At 37.6% G+C, this 20227-nt stretch overlaps 1 protein-coding gene across 2 annotated transcripts in view; it reads right to left on the bottom strand.

The window, feature by feature from the left end:
- The window catches only part of LOC150085967 (uncharacterized), a 229765-nt gene that overhangs the window by 118636 nt on the left and 90902 nt on the right, over nt 1–20227 (bottom strand). For both annotated transcript variants that reach the window (XM_090374316.1, XM_090374317.1), the window contains exon 8: nt 15301–15490. In XM_090374316.1, the coding sequence (XP_090230442.1) occupies nt 15301–15490 (190 nt within the window). The remainder of the gene's footprint in view (nt 1–15300; nt 15491–20227) is intronic.

Genomic DNA, 20227 nt, shown 5'->3' with positions numbered 1-20227 from the left:
ATTCTTCTGCTCCTATGCTTATCTTTAGTCACACTGCGATTTCTAGGCAAAATGATATATCTCTTTTGGGGATTACCCTGACTTCTAATCTCTCTCTTGGCACAAGCACATTACAAATATTGCTTCCTCTGCATCTAAAAAACTTGGTTTTCTCTTTCGCTCTCGGCGTTACTTTTCTTCCTAAACAGCTGCTCACTCTGTATAAATCGCAAATCCGCCCTGCCATGGAATATTGTTCCCACAAACCGGTGGTGGTGCCCCCAAAACCTCTCTCAGGCTTCTTGATTCCATTCAGAAGAGGGCAGTTAGGTTAATTAATGATTCATCTCTAACAGGAGTCTCTCCACTCACTTTCTCATAGATGCATTGTTTCTGCTGCATGCCTCTTCTACAGATACTTCCATGGGCACTGTTCTTCTGAATTGGCTTCTATAATTCCCGCTCTCTCTTTCAAAACAGTCCGAACACGTGCCGCCACCAGCCAACATCCATTTACTGTCCAACTTCAAACCCACAGAACCAACTTTTCATCTTCCTCATTTATTCATTCAACTGCCGTTTTCTGGAACAATCTTCCTTCATACGTATTTCCTGAAAATTACAATCTACAGAAGTTCAAGTCCAATGTCAACAAATATCTTCTTTCATCTTCTCAACCTCCAACCCAAGCACGGCACTAAGTACTATAGGTTCTAATACCTCTCTTGTTTGGGGTTCACATAAAAAAAAAAAAATAAATAAATAACTCACGACTTTTTTCCAACATTGACCTGTATGTACTTGTTGAGTAAATCTGCAGATCTCTTACTCTTAATGTCATTAGTTCCAACATTAGCATTAGTAGAGGCATTTGATGCAAGAAAGCAAGCTTATGCAGCATCAGCCAAAAAAAAAAAAAAAACCCACTTCCACTTCACCCCTCTGTTCATTCAAAATACCTGTCCAGCTGAGCCTTAAACTTATTTAGGCTATCAACCTCCACTACAAGGGATGGAAGTCTGTTCCACCAACCAACCGCCCGCTGGCTAAAGGCAAATTTCCACACGTCTATCCTACATCTCTCTTTCCTCAATTTGAATTTATGCCCTCTCAGGTGATTTTTCTGAGCTAGAGGAAGAATCCCATCAGCACTGAGCATGCTCAAACCATTCAAGGCTTTATACACCTCTATCAGATCACCTCGCCTGTGCCTAGTCTCCAGACTCTGTAATTTGCAAAACTTAAGCCTTTCTTCGTAAGAGCAACCCTTCGTTCCGTTCACTAACCTTGTTGCCCTTCTCTGTACTCGTTCCAGCAGCTCTACATCCTTCTTGAAATGAGGCCTCCAGACCTGTATACAGTACTCTAGGTGTGGCCTGACCATTGCCTTATACAAGGGAATAATCACTTCCTTATCCCTGCTGGAAAAATTCCTGTATATCATTGACAATACTCCATGAGCTACTCTTGCAGACCGTCTGCACTGCTCAGAGAACTTCATATCTGCCTGCACAACTACCCCCAAGTCCCTTTCATTCTCTACTTCTGTCAGTGTAGTACCACAGAGTTGATACGTTGCTCTGGGGTTGCTGTTTCCCATGTGTAGTACTTTATATTTGTCAATGTTAAACTTCATTTGCCACCTCTCAGCCCATCTGCTGAACCTTTCCAGATCCTGTTGCAGTAGCATAGTGTCAGTAGTCTCCTTGACAACCCTGCCAACCTTCGTATCGTCTGCAAACTTGGACATTAAGCTTGATATACCATCATCAATATCATTTATAAATACAGAAAACAATAATGGACCCAACACTGAGCTCTGAGGGACTCCACTAATAACATTAGTCCACGATGGGCAGTGTCCATTGATTACCACTCTCTGTCTACTCCCCCTCAACCACCCCTTTATCCATAGCAGCAATTTGCCTCGAATGTCACACTGCTCCAATTTGTGTAGCAGTCTTCCATGTGCAACAGTATCAAAAGCCTTTCTAAGATCCAAGTATATAATATCAAAGCTATTCCCTGCATCCAGTTCTTTTGTGACTGCATCATAGTATCCAATCAAATTGGTCAGGCAAGGCTTCCCCTTAACAAAACCATGCTGTGTCCGAGCTATAACTGAAGTCTTGTCTAAATGATCCTGCAGTGCTTCTTTAACCAGTGCCTCCATTAATTTTCCTGGAACAGAAGTTAAGCTCACAGGTCTATAATTACTTGTGTCAGCCTTTGATCCTCCTTTGTGAATTGGGGTCACATTTGCACATTTCCAGTCTATGGGTACCTCCCCTGAGTCCAAGGAAGCTCTCATAATTATGGCTAAGGGTTTGCTTAGTTCCTTTGCTGCCTCCTTTAATATAACTGGATAGATCCCATCCACCCCGGGTGCCTTTCTTGTGTTTATCTTCAACAGTTTCTCCTCCACTTTACTCCCAGTTATTTCAAGATTCTGTAGCTTACTGCTAGAGTTGAATACACCTCTGGCATTCCTCTCGCTGAATAACTCCTCATGTGTGAATGTCGATGCAAAATATTCATTTATGAAAACATGTACAACAATATCACCTTTTGTGCCCTTAAAAGATTATATCTGCCTACGCCATCAACTTTTGCCCTTGGCAGACATACCTTGGTCCTGTTTCACCTATCCTCCTTGCATAGTATATTCCCCATCTCCCTGACAATAGAGTCACCAACTAATTCCTTTGTGACCAGCACATTCTGCCTTGGAGATTGCCTCTGTGTTGCCTGATGCGCAGAAGTGAGCTCTGCTGTTGAGCTGGTCAGCTGAGAGCTTGACGGGCCACTCATATTACTTTCTTTGAGGGCATTTACCCTACACCTCAAGCTCTCGTAGACACCCACCAGAACGCCAAGTTAGCACCTAATTTCTTGACACTCTAGGCATCTAGCACACACAAAGACATCCTCCTTTGCTAGATGGTCATGTCCCGTTTTAGAAAGTTCAGCAAACATTTCACATTTCAATGTTTTTTGAGCCTGTGATGCACTGGAGAATTGCTCCCTTCGTTTTTCCCCATGTCATAGCACTCTCGCTAGTCTGTGATCTTTGCTTCAAAGCTCTAGTCTGGGTTATGATTTCCATTTTAAATACAATTTAATTAACAATGAAATTAAATATGATTAATAATATTTTTGATTAATTGATAATACTATAATAAGCTAACAGATTCCTAATTGAGCACTTCGTATTACACTATCTAGTTTTACTTGATACCTTACACTATCAATTCAAGAAATATATACGTTATGCTATTTCCTATCAACTACAATATGGCAGCTAGTTCAACAATATTGGTGCCAACACTGGGAGTCGTAACTTCCAAAAATCGCTAGTTAAATTCAAAATAAGAAGCTAATGAATGCTACTAAACCTATTTAATATCTCTGTGAAACACAATGTAGTATGTTAATTAACAAAGAATACGGTAAAAATTAAAAATACTTATCCCTTTACAGCAGCCAAAAATCCACCGACTGTTCTCTTCCGCAACTAGAGTGCCCTCCTGATATGTCAATACATAAGTGCCATTCAAAGATTTAAGTCAGCAACTACAGACCAGTTGCTCTGAATTCAGTGGTAGGGAAAATCTTAAAGGCAATGTTTAGGATTGCAATCCAAGGACATTTAGATAGATATGGCATCCTGAAGGGGAATGCAACATGGTAATTAACTTAGTGGGCTATTTTAACACAGATATTTATGAGCTGGATGTAGGGAACAATTTTGACATAGTTTATTTAGAAAAGCTGGAATATGTTGGGATTACTGGAGAGATTCTAAGATGGTTTGCTGGGTCTGCAGGGCAAAAGGATTGTGATTAAGGGATATTCTTCAGATTGGTGTAATATCAGGAGTGGGGTCTCCCGAGGAGACCATTCTTGGCCTGCTGTTGTTTTTGATTTTCATAAATAAGTTTGACGAAGAGAGAGAAGACACGATGTCAAATTTTGCATTACGTGCATTTAAGTCATCTCTGTTTGAGAGATCTGGATCGTGAGATCTGTAAGTGGCATGTCTATTTATGTCCATATTTGCTCCTTTTTGCCCTGGGAGAGTGGTTTTCTTCTCCCAGGTTACCAGCCCTGCCACCAGTGACCAAGCAGTTTAGAAAGTTAGGTTAGTACAGATTATATAAATATATATATACAAGGAAAGAAAAGTGTATTTCCTTTCTGGATTCTAATTCAAAGCTTTTAAGTAAAGAATCACTTATGAAAAACAGGAAGAATAGAGACACTGGAAAATAAATATAACTAATCTCTGAGCAGTGCAGACGGGCTGCAAGAGTAGCTCATGGAGTATTGTCAATGATATACAGGAATTTTTCCAGCAGGGATAAGGAGGTGATTATTCCATTGTATAAGGCGATGGTCAGGCCACACCTAGAGTACTGTATACAGGTCTGGAGGCCTCATTTCAAGAAGGATGTAGAGCTGCTGGAACGAGTACAGAGAAGGGCAACAAGATTAGTGAATGGAACAAAGGGGTGCTCTTACGAAGAACGGCTTAAGTTTTGCAAATTACAGTGTCTGGAGACTAGGCACCAGCGAGGTGATCTGATAGAGGTGTATAAAGCCTTGAATGGTTTAAGCATGCTCAATGCTGATGGGATTCTTCCTCTAGCTCAGAATAATCACCTGAGAGGGCATAAATTCAAATTGAGGAAAGACAGATGTAGGATAGACGTGCGGAAATATGCCTTTAGCCAGCGGGTGGTTGGTTGGTGGAACAGACTTCCATCCCTTGTGGTGGAGGTTGATAGCCTAAATAAGTTTAAGGCTCAGCTGGATAGGTATTTTGAACGAACGGAGGGGTGAAGTGGAAGAGGGTTTTTTTTTTTTTTTTTTTTTTGGCTGATGCTGCATAAGCTTGCTTTCTTGCATCAAATGCCTCTACTAATGCTAATGCTAAAATGCTAATCTGCTGAGAAAGAGCACTCTATGTATTGCACAAAATATCGCTCGGGCACTCGGGGCCATTTGATAATAGAGACCACCTGCACACTACTGAGAAGCTTTCAAACAGCTGCCCTGGCGGTAGTCTCAGATTTTTAAATGTATAACAGATTTCTCTTTGTTGGTGATGTTATTATAATTTAAAAATATATTAGCAACAAGTGATCAAAAATCAAATACAATAAAGCATTCAAATTTTATGCCAAATCCTCCCATGTTGTTGTTGTACACTTTCATAAATACAAATATGGATATAAATAAATTTGCATTTTTGTCACATTTCCCTTTAGTTTTGTGGATTATCTGGGATTTCAATTATAGGGAAAATTTACTTCTAAACAACCAGTAATTGTGAGTCTACTGTACTTGTCTAATTTTTATATTACCAACCCACAGCACAAAACTGTTGCCATTATTACTAAAGAAACTATTTCTGATCTGCCACAAAAAGAATGATGCAATCTGGAAATGAATCAATTTCTATTCAACATGGTCACCTCTAAGGGCAATGCTCCTAATGCCACATTCCCTCAAAGCACTCCTTAACCATATGAATAACATCCTTATTTTTCCCAGTGTTACCTTTTGGATATGTATTTTTAGTGCAAACAGGGGCTATAGCTGGCAAATAGGGTAGGCATAACAACAATTCATAATCAAAACTGCTCATTGTCTCCATAATAACCCAACAGCCTTGTGACTACAAGTATTGTCATACAGGAAGATGATCTACTTAAACTGCTCGTGAAATTCCAGAAGGCATCTTAATATTCCCCTCTAATGGATTTATCCTTTTGAAATAATCAATGAATAGTGCCCCTACTCTGTCTCAAAAAAGTAGCTGCGGCACCCTTGGCACCCTTCGAAATTTTGTGTGGCAAACAGAACTTCCACAATCTACTTGTTGTTTGGTCTATGAATCATAGTAATTAATCCGTGTTTCATCTATACTATCCTGTTAGCCAACTGGCTGACAAACTTGTTTGAACCGTGTACAAATTTTGCAAGGCGTGTCTTGCATAATTCACCATCTCCCTTCTCTGGTCTTACTCAAATTTTTTGGAGCCCATTTCACTGAACTTTTTATGCTCAATCCTTTATGTACAATATAGGGGTCTCATTCATATGATATGTTTAACTTCTACTTGCATTGTAACCTAATGGTGCTCTTACCAAGAAAGGCTTAAGTTCTGCAAATTGCAGCACCTGGAAAGTAGGCACCTGCGAGGTGATCTGATGGAGGTGTATAAGGCCTTGAATGGGTTCAGCAGGCTGAATGCAGATGGGATTCTTCCTCTTGCTCAGATTAAGAACTTGAGGGGGCATAAATTCAAATTGAGGAAAGACAGTTGTAAAATGGATGTGCGGAAGTTTGCCTTTAGTCAGCGGGTGGTTGATTGGTGGAACAGACTTCCATCTTTTTTTGTGGAAGTTGATAGCCTAAATAAATTTAAGGCTGAGCTAGGCAGGAATTTGAAATGAATGGAGGGGTGAAATGGGAGGATTTTTTTTGGTTGATGCTGAATAAACTTGCTTTCTTGCTGCATTGTATGCCTCTACTAATGCTAACCCAATAATCTTCAAAATCAGGTCACGAACAGAAACAATGTTTTCAGTGGTTGAGACATTCATGGGTTGTCCAGACCAGGGTCACTTTTGCTAATTCTACACCTTTTGAATTCAGAAACTCAGTTCTTAATGGACAATTGTTGTTTAATGTCTCCATCAAATCAGTAGGGCTCTCAGGATGACTGGTGCTCACTATCTGAAACATCACACTTGTTGTGTTATATTATATTATAAATTTTATGTTTTAATACAGTAATTTATTTAATGATGGTAGAGTAAGCATCACTTTATCATACATCATTGTTATTATCTGCATGATGTCCTGCAAATCACACACTGAAATGAAATGCCTTAGGAAAATAATGAGAGAACACCAAGAAATTAACTTAACTATAAGGAAATATATCTGTCAAAATTATATCAAATCATTATTCAGGTGCTAGACTAAATATTAATAAGAATGAACAGAAATCACATCATACAGAAAGCAATAATTTATTATCTGATGATTTCAGATATAATCGCATATTTCCATCTTCAGTAACTAGACTGTCAATTGTGAAAATAGTCAATTATTTGCAGAACTGCCCATGGTAATAAATTATTGCTTTTTCGACAATGTAGGATAGCTAGCGTTTCAACATATTAATACTTATGAGGATCATTAATAAAATGCAGATAAATCTGATCACCTGCATCTTATTAATGCTCATGGGGAGCATTAATAATATGCAGGTGATCAGATTAAAATATAGTCCACTAAAGGCAACCTAATATAATTAATGAGGGCTTTTTGATTGTTCATTTTCTTCAATGCATGTTCTACCTCATCAGGAAGGATATCGGGTATCATGCATGCGTTGCTAATTTGTGATCCATCTTCCCCACTGCTAGACTCATTGCCTTGTAGTAATACTTTATAGTAGTCTTCTCCTATTTGAATTACACCTTCTCTGCTATTTATAAGTACACCACTACTATTCTTCAGATTCAGTATCATTTGTCTTTCTTTATTATTGCTTATGACTGCTGATTTAAGTCCTTTGTTTTCCCTTAATTCTTATTCTACTATTCTTGTGTTAAATCTTCTTATGTCCTCTTTGAGTGTCTTTCTAATGGTTTTGCATAACTCAGTATACTCAATTTTATCCCTGTCTGTGTTTATCTTGCTCTTCATTTGTCTTCAGTTCATCACGAAAAGTGTTTCTTTTTTGGATTTCTTTTTACCTATAGGTTTTGTGGGCAAAGGAATACAACAAATTTCAAAAAGTTGTACTCCTCATCAATGTCTTGGTCCTGAAAGACCTGCAGAAGCTCAAACTTGTTCCTAAGTTCCAGTACATACTGCTTTTTCTCCTCTTCTGTTAAATCAAATACCTTCATATTATTTACTCGCATTAGTTTTTTCCTTTCTTTTCTTACATCTGTATCAAGTGTGCATCTCACCATTCTGTGCTCACTTCCAGTGTTTACTTTGTTCAGGATAGTATCATTCACAATATATTATTATTATTATTAGCTATATGGTGCAAGGAAGCCTGAGGCTTATGCTGCACCAACCAAAAAAAAAAAAAAAAAACTTCCCGAGTTATGTTTTTAACTAAGGCCACATTGCTCCAGGGATATACAGTGGTCATTCCCTGACCTTTCTGCATCCTCCATATTTGGTGGTCACGGGCTCGAACCCCGATCTAATCAAGAAGCATGTGCTACTCACTGCTGCTCCTGCCCACCTCGCTACGGAGGCGCAGAGAGAGAGAGAGAGAGAGAGAGAGAGAGAGAAAAGAAGGGAATCACCAAGAAAGAGAAGAATGATGATATATCTTCTGTTAGTAAGGATGAAGTCAATTTCATTAGTTGTTAATCCCTTTGGGAACTTTCTGTTCACCCTTTTCTTGAAAAAAGTGTTCATTATTGACATTTTCTTGAGATTCAAAAGTTACAGCTGTCAGTTACAGGCTCCGCAAAAACGATAAGTGTTTGCCTTTTATTTACATGATTGTTATTTTATATTGTACTTAATACGTAGTTATATAGTTATAGTTACGCTGGTTATTTTTTATTTTTAATTTAGATAAAGAGTTTTTGTGGATTTTACTTACGATAGGTAAAACCGTTATTTCGTTCCATTTTTGTAGCCATTGTTTTTGGATATAGTGGTTGGGAATTCAAATTTTTTAATTGAGGTAGCTAGGTAGCTCTAACGCATAATTATATAGTAATACGCTTCACTGTTTCTATTTAATAGTTTCTATTCAAATACTATTGACATTTAATTTATTGATTTTATTAATTTAAACTACCATGCCCCAAACTAGAGCAGCAAAGCAACAGGCACAAAGTGGCAGGAGTGCTGTGACTTGGGGGAGAACTGAGGGGGGCAATTCTCCAACGCATCACAGCCTAAAAAAATGTGCAACTTGTGAAATGTTTGCCGAACTCTCTGGAACGGAACATGATATTGCCATGGGGGGATGTCTTTGTGTGTGCGCGATGTAAGGAGTGTAAGGAAATCAGGCAACAACTCAGCATTGTTATGGGCCTATATGAGAGTTTGAAGGACAGGGTGGATGCCCTCGAAAGATCTAAATTGAGGGGCCCATCAGGCTCTCAGCTGCCCACATCAACGCCAGAGCTTGCACTTGGTCATCACCCAACACAGCGGCAACCCCCAAGGCAGAATGCGCTGGTCCCACAGGAACTAGTAGTTGTTGGTGACTCTATTGTCAGGGAAACGGGGAACATCCTTTGTAAAAAGGATAGATGGAACAGGACCAGGGTATGTCTGCCAGGGGCAAAAGTTGATGACGTTGTAGAGCGGATATCATCTTTCAAGGGCACAAAAGGTGATATAGTTGTACACGTTGGCACTAATGATATTAAGAGTAGGAGACCGGCGGAATTACTCAACAAGTACAGGTCACTGTTGAAAAAAAGCCGTGAAATAGGTTTGAATTTGAAAGTGTCTGCAATTCTGCCCAGACACGATAGGAGGGAGTACATGATGAGAGCCTTGTCGATCAATTCGGCCCTGGAAAGATTGTGCAAGGCTCAAGGGGTAGAATTTTTTTCAGCCTGGACTGTACTTGTTAACAGGAGAGATTGCTTCCACAGGGATGGGATACACTTAAATAGAAAGGGTGCAAGAATATTTGCTGATGCTATCGAGGCAGTGTTAGGTGGGTCGGAAAACTGCTAGTTTGAGGGGATACAAAGACTAATAGTTTAACAGTAACCGCAGGCAGAGGTGACGTTCCTTTCAAGATTTTACTTCTATTAGATAATGCTCCTGGACATCCTACGCATCTAGATGATTTCATTTAGAAGTGAGAGTCATATTTCTACCGCCAAACATGACTTCACTCATCCAACCTATGGATCAGGGTGTTATTTTGAATTTAAAAAGTATGCTATTTACACACATTTGCTTGGGCATTGCCTGCAGTAGACGGTGATAAAAAATTTTATGTTAAGAGACTTTTGGAAATCTTACGATATTTACCACGCCATCTTAAACATTAATAAGGCCTGGGCAGAAGTTACTAAAAGTTGTATAAATGGCGCATGGAAGAAAATATATCCACGGCACATAAAAGGCTTTGAAGGATTTGAAAAATATGAATCGTATGAAGAGGTTACAGATAAGATTGTAAAGGTTGCACAGCTACTTCAGTTGGAAGTTAATGCTGAAGACATGGAGGAGTTAATAGAGGAAGAAGAGAAGGAATTTTAACTAACGAAGAAAATGCTGATGAAACTCAAGATGAACCAAATAACGAGGCGAGACGCTACATCACCAGAGAGATGGCAACCCCAGAGGAATTTACCAACTGTATGATACTACACTTAGGGTGGTAGAAAATGAAAAAGACCTGAGAGTAATTGTGCAGGTCACTGTTGAAAAAAAGCCGTGAATTAGGGTTGAAATTGAAAGTGTCTGCAATTCTGCCCAGACACGATAGGAGGGAGTACATGATGAGAGCCTTGTCGATCAATTCGGCCCTGGAAAGATTGTGCAAGGCTCAAGGGGTAGAATTTTTTTCAGCCTGGACTGTACTTGTTAACAGGAGAGATTGCTTCTACAGGGATGGGATACACTTAAATAGAAAGGGTGCAAGAATATTTGCTGATGCTATCGAGGCAGTGTTAGGTGGGTCGGAAAACTGCTAGTTTGGGGGGATACAAAGACTAATAGTTTAACAGTAACCGCAGGCAGAGGTGAAGGTGATTCTTGCACAACTTCTATTAGAATAAGAAGCGACCTGGAGCGAGGGGTGTTGGGGGTTTCAGGGACGGATGGCAGTCATCATGGAATAGTTGGGTATATGGGATGTGTTAGGGTAACAAGGAATAGGCATAGGAGCATGTATGCTTGCATGTATACCAATGCTAGAAGTATAGTAAATAAATTTGATGAATTTGAAGTGTTGGTCAAGACATCAAAGGCGGATATTGTTGGGATAGCAGAGACGTGGTGTCACAAAGATATAAGGAATGCAGAACTGGAATTTGGGGAGTACAATGTGTACAGAAAGGATAGACAGGACAGAAAGGGAGGGGGTGTTATGCTGTTAATTAAGAAAAACATAAAATCAAAGGAAGTGCACCCAGTTAATATAGATGAACAGTGCTCTGTTGAGTCAGTTTGGTGTGAGATAAGCACTGCGAAAGGAAAAATAAGAGTAGGAGTGTGTTATAGGCCTAATGACTTGAATGAGTACAATGAACAATTGTACAGAGAAATAGAGTGGGCCAGTAAATCAGAATGTCTTATAATGGGGGATTTTAACTTCCCAGATATTGACTGGAACTTGTGGGTTGGTCACTCACACACTAGTCAGACTTTTGTGGATTTATTGGATGATTGTTTTCTGCAGCAGCATGTTCGAGAGGCAACCAGAGAAAGTAACACTCTTGATCTGGTTATCAGCAGTGATCATTCGTGTATTAAGAATTTGCAGATAAAGGAACCACTAGGTGGCAGTGATCACAGTGTGCTGAAGTGGGATTTACTCAAAGAGGTAACTACCGTCAGGGGTAAAGGAAAGGGTTTTTGCTTCCGTAAAGGGGAGTACAGTGGTCTCAGACAGTTTTTAAATTCTGTACAGTGGGATCAACTGACGATGTTACAAACAGTAAATTCTAAGTGGGAAGCATTCAAGGAATTAATCGTGGAAGCTACTAGACTTTATATACCGATTAAGAAATATCGTTCAAGGTTTAGGCCTAAATGGTTATCAAATGAACTAATGAGACTCGTGACAAAGAGAAGAAAAATGCATGGGATGCATATAAATTATCAGGTGACGCAGAAGCCTGTGGCAGATATAAGCTAGTCTGTAATCAGGTCACAAAGGAGGTTCGGCAGGCGAAGGCGGATTACGAGAAATCTTTGGCAAAAGATGCTAAGAAAAACAGCAAGGATTTCTTTACTTATATAAACTCTAAAAGGAAGGGGTTGAATATGATTGGTCCACTTGACATCGATGGTTCGACTGTTGATGATCCTGCTCAGATAGCAAACAAACTGAATGAGTATTTTGCATCTACATTCACACGTGAGGAATTATTACAGTTTGAAAATGGAAGGTTATCAAATTGTAGCAGTGTGCTTAATGATTTTGTAATAACTGAGAGCAAAGTGGAGGAGAAATTGTTGAAGTTAAACATAAGAAAGGCACCTGGGGTGGATGGGATCTATCCAGTTATTTTAAAGGAGGTGGCAAAGCAACTAAGCAAACCCTTAGCCATAATTATGAGAGCATCCTTGGACTCAGGGGAGGTTCCCACCGACTGGAGATGTGCAAATGTGTCCCCAATTCACAAAGGTGGATCGAAGGGTGACACGAGTAATTACAGACCTGTTAGTTTAACTTCTGTTCCGGGTAAAATAATGGAGTCACTGGTTAAAGATGCATTGCAGGATCATCTAGACAAGACTGCAGCAATAATTCAAACACAGCATGGGTTTGTTAAGGGAAAGCCTTGTCTGACAAATTTGATTGGTTATTATGATGTGGTCACAAAGGAACTGGATGCAAAAAATAATTTTGATATCATATACTTGGATTTCAGGAAAGCTTTTGACACTGTTGCGCATGGAAGACTACTGTACAAATTGGAGCAGAATGGTATTAAGGGTAAGTTGCTACAATGGATAAAAGGATGGTTAAGTGGGAGAAGACAGAGGGTGGTAATCAATGGGTGCTGCTCTTCGTGGACTAATGTTATTAGTGGAGTCCCACAGGGTTCGGTGTTGGGTCCACTGTTGTTTTGTGTATTTATCAATGATATTGATGAAGGTATATCAGGCTTAATGTCGAAGTTTGCAGATGACACAAAGGTTGGCAGGGTTGTTAATGACAGTAATGGCAGTGTGCTACTGCAACAGGATCTAGATAATTTGGGCAGATGGGCTAAGAAGTGGCAACTGAAGTTCAACCTTGACAAATGCAAAGTACTGCATATGGGTAGAAGTAACCCCAGAGAAACGTACCAACTGTGTGGTACTACACTTAAGGTGGTAGAAAATGATTCTGAAAATTCCACAAGCCTTTCACCTCTTTCATTTCTTTCATCAATTCCGAAATTTCCTGCAGTTTGCCTTTCTGTGCTGTTTTTTCTCTTTCCACTTGAATTCCCCCATAATGGTGGTGTAGCAAGTTTTCTGTTCATCTAGAAGTCTCTCAATTTCGGTGTACATTTCTTCAACCTCTTCTCATCATGGCCCGATGTTGGTGCATATATCATTATATCTTTTAGTTTGTACCTCCTGAGTAGTAGTCTTGACACCCTTGGTGATGTACTTTTTAATTTCAAAATGTTGTTTTTAATATTTTTATGGACCAGAAGCCAACTCCACTTTCACTCTTTTCACTGTTTCCATTGGTGTACAGTAGATTTCCACTTGGTAAACTTCTAAGTGATTCATTTCTTCTTCTTGTTTCAGCCAAGCCGATGATATTCAAATTCGTATTTTCTAATTTCTTTTCCAGCTCTAATATCCTACCTTCACCAAAGAGCAATCTTACATTGTAACAGGCCAAGTTCAGTTTCTGTGAATGGCAGCCTGGTTGTACCCAGAGATTTTTTGTACCCTCTGCTTCTAATCTAATCTTCTCACTGTCTTAAGAGGGAGAGAGAAAGCTGCTCGGGGACTGAGGGGTATTTGTTTCATAATGTTGTCATATTTAATAAAGTGCTGGAGGATTTGGTCTTGTCCTCTTCACACTGACCAGGTGTCTTGAAGAGAACCACTCTACATGTTCACTGCCACCAAAGTGAGTAACAGGGCTTAGCAATAAGGTGTGCATGAGTGAATTTTAGAGATTCAGGCCTAAGAAAGAGACCTGTTTATCTAAAGAAAAGAAAGTTGTACACTTACATAAATTATTTAGTTTTCATAATATTCTCAGTTAAATAAGAAAGTATTTGATATTAAACCATGATGACTGATCAGCATTTCCATTTAAACACTATTTGCATCAAATTCATACATACTTTAGATAAACAGAATCTGTGCTGCTAAATAGATTTACAGAAAGGGAAGACAACTGGGGTTGTTAATTTTTATAAAATGTAAAACATAACAATCAGCTTTTTTCCTGATTTATCTTTCAAAAAAAAAGTAGATGCTGCAGTCAAACCCAGCTGGGATATAACAACTGGCACTAACTTCAGAGAAAAATGGATTAACAATCAAATTAAATAATGGTATAATTTTAATTACAAATTAAAATTGGGGGAAAAAATATAGTATCACTTCCTCATAAACCACAATTCTGAATTGTCTTGCTTGCAGGTTTCTTTCCCCAAACTACATAAAAAAATCCATTATTAATTTGCTTTAATAAAACAATCACTAATTCTACAACACAAAGAAAAATATACTACCCCCCTCCCCACCACTGGTATACTAAGACAATTTGTGCAGGAATAATGCTCATGTCAGAATATGTACCATGACATAAAATGTCCATCACCGTCTATATACTGCGCAAGAAAATTACCCTTGCTATTCTATAGTTGCACCTTATAGTACATAACATCTCAAATACAACTTAGTGCCAAAACAGGAACAATGATAATGATAAGGGATAACTATCCCTTTAATTTGTTCAGTGCCACACCTGATTATATTTGTTTTGACAGTAGTACTTTTTTTTTTTTTTATAAATCAAGGAATGCCTATATTGTTGTTCTAAATGCTCACCAAAACTGACTATACTTTTCTGAATGAGGAGAATTATAGTCTCAGGAAAACCAATATATAAGTTTGACTTAAAATTCACAAACAAGCTAGGGGTGGATGCTGCATTTCAATATAGAAAGTAGACTGATGAAAAGGGATATTATTTATGTAGCCTGTAAATTGACAAAATAAGTCAAAAACAAAATCTAGGCAAGTCCACATGATGCCTTTTTTTCCATGCACAAAACACATTCACTGAGGTGCAAAAGTGCATTCAGCAAATTGAAATAATATACTAAAATTGTAGCACAGTACGTCACAGTCAGTATACTGTCCATACATTGACATTAAATATATCTACTTGTCTGTATTGTGCATTTAATTATTAAATGGAGGCAGAAGAGTGGATAAATGTTTTAAGCCAAAAAAAAAAAATTTTTTTTTTTTTTTCTTTTTTTGAATTAGAAGATAATGATGATAGATCCATCAGCTTTTAATATTTAGTAACACTAACAAAATTCCTAAAAATAGAAAGTCATCAAAAGATTTTTTCCTTTTATTGAGAGGGAAAAAATTCATACCTTGCACATTTGGATCATGGCCATAAAAATGAACTTGAGGGACTGAGGTAGAAGTGACAGAACTGTCTGGGATCACATGAGTAGCAGCCATTGCAGATACATGATGCAAATCTTCTCTGCTTGTCCTTCGCAGTGTGGAACCACCCCTTACTGAGTGCTGGTATGGTGATACTTCATTATCTGCTGTGGCCTATAAAAGAAGAAAACTGATATTATGGTTCAATACCATGGTTAGAAGTGAATTAAGCTGGCTAATTTTCTTTCTGCCCAAATATATGAATAAAAAAGATTGGCAAGAATATAATAAAAGAAGGGTATCATGTACCCTTCTTTTATTATATGATATTTGATAGTTTCTGGCCTCTCAATGAAACAATCAATTTTCATTCAGTAGTCACCTCAAACACTTTATGCAATGTTCCCTCATCTTTTCCAGACCTCTTATGAAGAACATAAGAGCAGATAATGGGGTGAGGGGAATGAAGGGATCCTCTTACCAAGAGAGAGGCTTAAGTTCTGCAAATTGCAGTGGCTGGAGACTAGGAACCTGCGCGGTGATCTGATTGAGGTGTATAAGGCACGCTGAATTCTGATAGGATCCTTCCACTTGTTCAGATTATGAACCTAAGGGGGCATAAATTCAAATTAAGAAAAGACAGATGTAGAATAGATGTGCGGAAATTTTCTTTTAGCCAGCGGGTGGTTAATTGCTGGAACAAAATTCCATCTGTCGTGGAAGTTAATAGGTTAAATAAATTTAAGGAGGAACTGGACGGGCATTTGGAGGGAATGGTGTGATTTTTTTTTTTTTTTTGGCTGATGCTGCATAAGCTCATACACTTGCTTTTTTGCATCACATGCCACTACTACTACTACATTACTTTGGTCTTCTAACCACTTCTTGACTATAAATATCATCATTATTTGCAACAAAATGTCACCCTCTCAAATGGTTCCTCCCCCAAGTGCATTATACGGACAATAATCAAAAGGAGGCATACGCATACCTGATGAAAAGGGTGAGCATGACAAAGCTTCATGACCTGAATGGTTTGTAACCTAAGCCTTATGACTAGGGATGTTGTACACAAGAAGAGATCCTCTAGAGCAGCATACCCAAACTGGGGGTCTGTAGACCAGTTAAAGGGGGTTGGCGAAACGGACCCTCTGAAACTGGTTAAATTATTCATTCTATGTATAGCTGTTGTTTGGTTTTTTTTAGGAGCATTAGCAACTAAGGCCATATTGCTCCGGGAATATGCGGTGGTCATTCCCTGACCTTTCAACATCCTCCGTATTTGGGCTCGAACCCCGGTCTAATCAAGAAGCGTGTGCTACACTGCTGCTCCTGCCCACCTGGCGACGGAGGCGCCCTATGTACAGCAAATTGATGATAAATAAAGTTATTATTTTGAAGACTAAATGCTCAAGACATAATATGTTATGGGTTGGAATTAACTATATAATATCGGTGTAAATACACCATAGTTTACCCATAAATTTAACTTATTACTTATGCAGTTAAATTTATGGGTAAACTATGGTGTATTTGCACTGATATTATATAATAAAGTAATAAAAATAAAGTTGAGTTGTTTTAAACAAAAAACTTTAAATTTTCTTTCCAGAAAACCCAGTGCTCATACATATATACACACATAGAGATATATATATACAGTCAAACTTTCCTATAACGAATTCAATAAATCCAGCGAAAAAATTTGTTATAGAGAAATATTGTTATACAGAGAATATCTTTTTTACTAGAAATTGTTATCTAATTAGAAAATGAAAACAAATCTACATTTATTTTTAATGTATTTTATTTCAAAAAACTTATTTAAATTGCGTTTATACAATTCTCGCCGGTAAGTATCACAAATTGAAAAAAATCTGTAATTTTCGTTTGCACAGTACAATTAAAAAATGTCTGATTCTCAAAGAAAACCTCACATTTGTTCAGAGCATTAAAACATTATCAGGAATATTTTCACAAAACTGTACTCCGTACGAACCATTTTAAAAACGTGAATCATTTCTTCGCAAGTTGGCTTTTCTACGGGTTGTTCTGATGCATCTTCAGCGTAATCGTTAATTTCTTCATGATCATGGTCACATCTAACACTGTTCTGCAGTATTTCATCTTCATTTGGATGTTCTGTTGTAGTCAGATCTTGATCTACATAAACATAACTATCCAGTGTTATTTCATTTTCAATGTTTCCAGACAATTCTAATAATGTCCAAAGGTTTTTCAGTTGTGAAAGGGGCAGTTCATCTTGTTTGTCCAGTTGTTGTTCGACTTCTGTATTCAATGCAAATCCCGCTTTTGAAAAACAATTTTGAATAGTGTATTCAGTGATATCATTTGCCCAAACTTTTTCCAGTTCAGAGATGCAATCTCTAAGGTTAATTGTAACCTCCAAGTTTCTATTTTCTGATAACGCACTAACAATCTTCATTATTATTCTCTTTCGATAATGAAATTTAAAATTTTTAATAATGCCTTGGTCCACTGGCTGGAGTTTTGACATTACATTTGGTGGTAAAAACACCAACTTCACACTTTTAAGTTTGGCAGAAATACTGGCAGGATGTGCCGGACATTTGTCAGTTACCAACACGATTTTCCTTTTTTTATATGCTTGTCTAGTTTTAATATCCATTCTTCAAAAATATCACTTGTCATCCATGCTTTTTTTATTAAAGGTGTAGTCAACTTCCAAAGACTTTGTGCCTCTAAAACATCTTGGGTTTTTTGATTTTCTGATGACTAAAAGTCTTAATTTTTCACTTCCTGTCATATTTGCTCCAACTAGCACAGTGATTCTTTTTTTGCTTTGTTTTCTGCCAAAACATTTATTATCCTTAAAAGCAAGTGTTCTATTTGGTAAACGTTTAAAGAATAAACCCATTTTGTCAGCATTAAAAACATCCTTAGGTTCATATTCTTCGAAAATCTTCTTTAAGGTATTGTTCCTCCAACCGTTGCAATCTTCTTCACTTACATTAACACTTTCTCCACAATTCTGTGGCGCTTCTTAAATTTATCTAACCACCCAGTCTTCACATTAAATTCTGTATGTCAAAGGGACTGTGTAAATTTCAGAGCTTGTTGCTTATTATTGGACCTGATATTGGTATATTCTTTTCACGTATCATTTGCACCCATTTTAGAACAGCTTTATCAACATCTTAGTATAAACACAACTTAATTCGCTTCTTGTCTGCTCCTCCTTCAATTGCATTTAAAACTGATTCTCGATTTTTTAAAATTGTAGATAAACTGCTTGCAGGTATGCCATATTTCTCCGCAATATCTTTTTTCTTAAAACCCTTGTCAATATCATGAAGAATCTTCAATATCATTAATACTTAAACACCTTCTCTTCAACATTTGTTTCCGCAACTGTAAAAATTACTCGACTGCAGTTCTTGCCGATACATACACTGCAAACTTCGCTGTGCTGGCCATATATACTGTAGTGAATTGTTAGTACCACCTACTCAATGACGTTCGCTTGTCAATTCAACAGTATCACGTGACCTTTCCTATCAATCACTTTGATGAAATACACAACTTTGTGAATTTCTTTTATTCTGCTTTCATTCATATATACACGAAAGAAAATTTATGCTTAATGTATGCTGTATGTTACTTTTCAGAAAAAGAAGAAAAAAAAACATACAAGAGCATATAGCCTATGTGAATGATGACAAACTGTTCTAAAAGAACGAAATTATTAAAAAAATTCATGAAACCATCTACTGGGAGGAGAATGGACATATCACAATGATTGACAGGAAGGTCACATGGTACGGTTGAGGTAAGAAGCAAATGTCACTCAGTAGGCATTACTAAAAACTGACTATGGTAGCATTCTATGTATTGCCGCCGCAGCATGCTAAAGGTTTACTGCAGCGAATTTCGTTTTCCCCTTAGCCAACATCAATTTACAAATCTACCCTATTTATTGTAAAGTTTATGACCACTTTTAAGAAAACCCATTTGGTTTTATAACTGTAACAAAAATGAAAAAAAAAGACCCTCCCTATGGGTGTCAATGGACACAAGTGTTCACTAAAAGGATGATTAATTCCAGATGCTAATGCACAATTTCGGAGGGAAGGAGGCCATATATTTGAGTGGCTGTTTAGCAGTAAATGCTTGAAAATCTTCAAAAATGCTTTTACTAATTTTTAAAAAAATTAGTTATAGAGAGACTAACACTTCACTATATGGGGTTAATTTATATATATATATATATATATAACCATAAAAATAAATTAGAATAAGAATTAAAAATAATGTCAGCAGCATGGCAAGACAAGAGCGAAAATAGTCAAAATTAAACATAACGATCAAACCAACAGGGAGGGAAGAGAGGGTAACAAGAGTAAAAATATTGCAGCAGAAACTCTCTAAAATAATTTAGAACATCTAAATGTAAGGATAATAACATAATAATTCATTAAATTTCGAAAGCCAATTAAATAGAAATTTAACAGCACCCCCTCTGACAAGCACCAGGTCCAAATTTATTCCCTGACCATTATTGGCCTTGTGGTCCTCTGTTGAGATGGGGCATAATGGTCAGTCTATTTTTGGTTTATTTTTGTTTTATTTTATTGTAGTGGTTTACATCTCTGTTGGTGATATTTCACATAAATTTGGACCTGGTGCCCGTCAGAGGGGGCACCGTTAAATTTCTATTTAATTGGCTTTTGAAATTTAATGAGTTATTATTTTATTATCCTTACATTTAGATGTTCTAAATTATCTTAGAGTTTCTGCTGCAATATTTTTACTCTTGTTACCCCTCTCTTCCTTCCCTGTTGGTTTGATGGTTATGTTTAATTTTGGCTATTTTCGCTTTTGTCTTGCCATGCTGCTGGCATTATTTTTATCTTTAATTCTTATTCTAAT

The sequence above is a fragment of the Mastigoproctus giganteus genome, chromosome 5 (genome assembly GCF_048544385.1).
Source record: "Mastigoproctus giganteus isolate SK-2022 chromosome 5, ASM4854438v1, whole genome shotgun sequence".
Taxonomy (NCBI): Eukaryota; Metazoa; Arthropoda; class Arachnida; order Uropygi; family Thelyphonidae; genus Mastigoproctus; species Mastigoproctus giganteus.
This window is presented reverse-complemented; position numbering and strand designations above follow the sequence as displayed.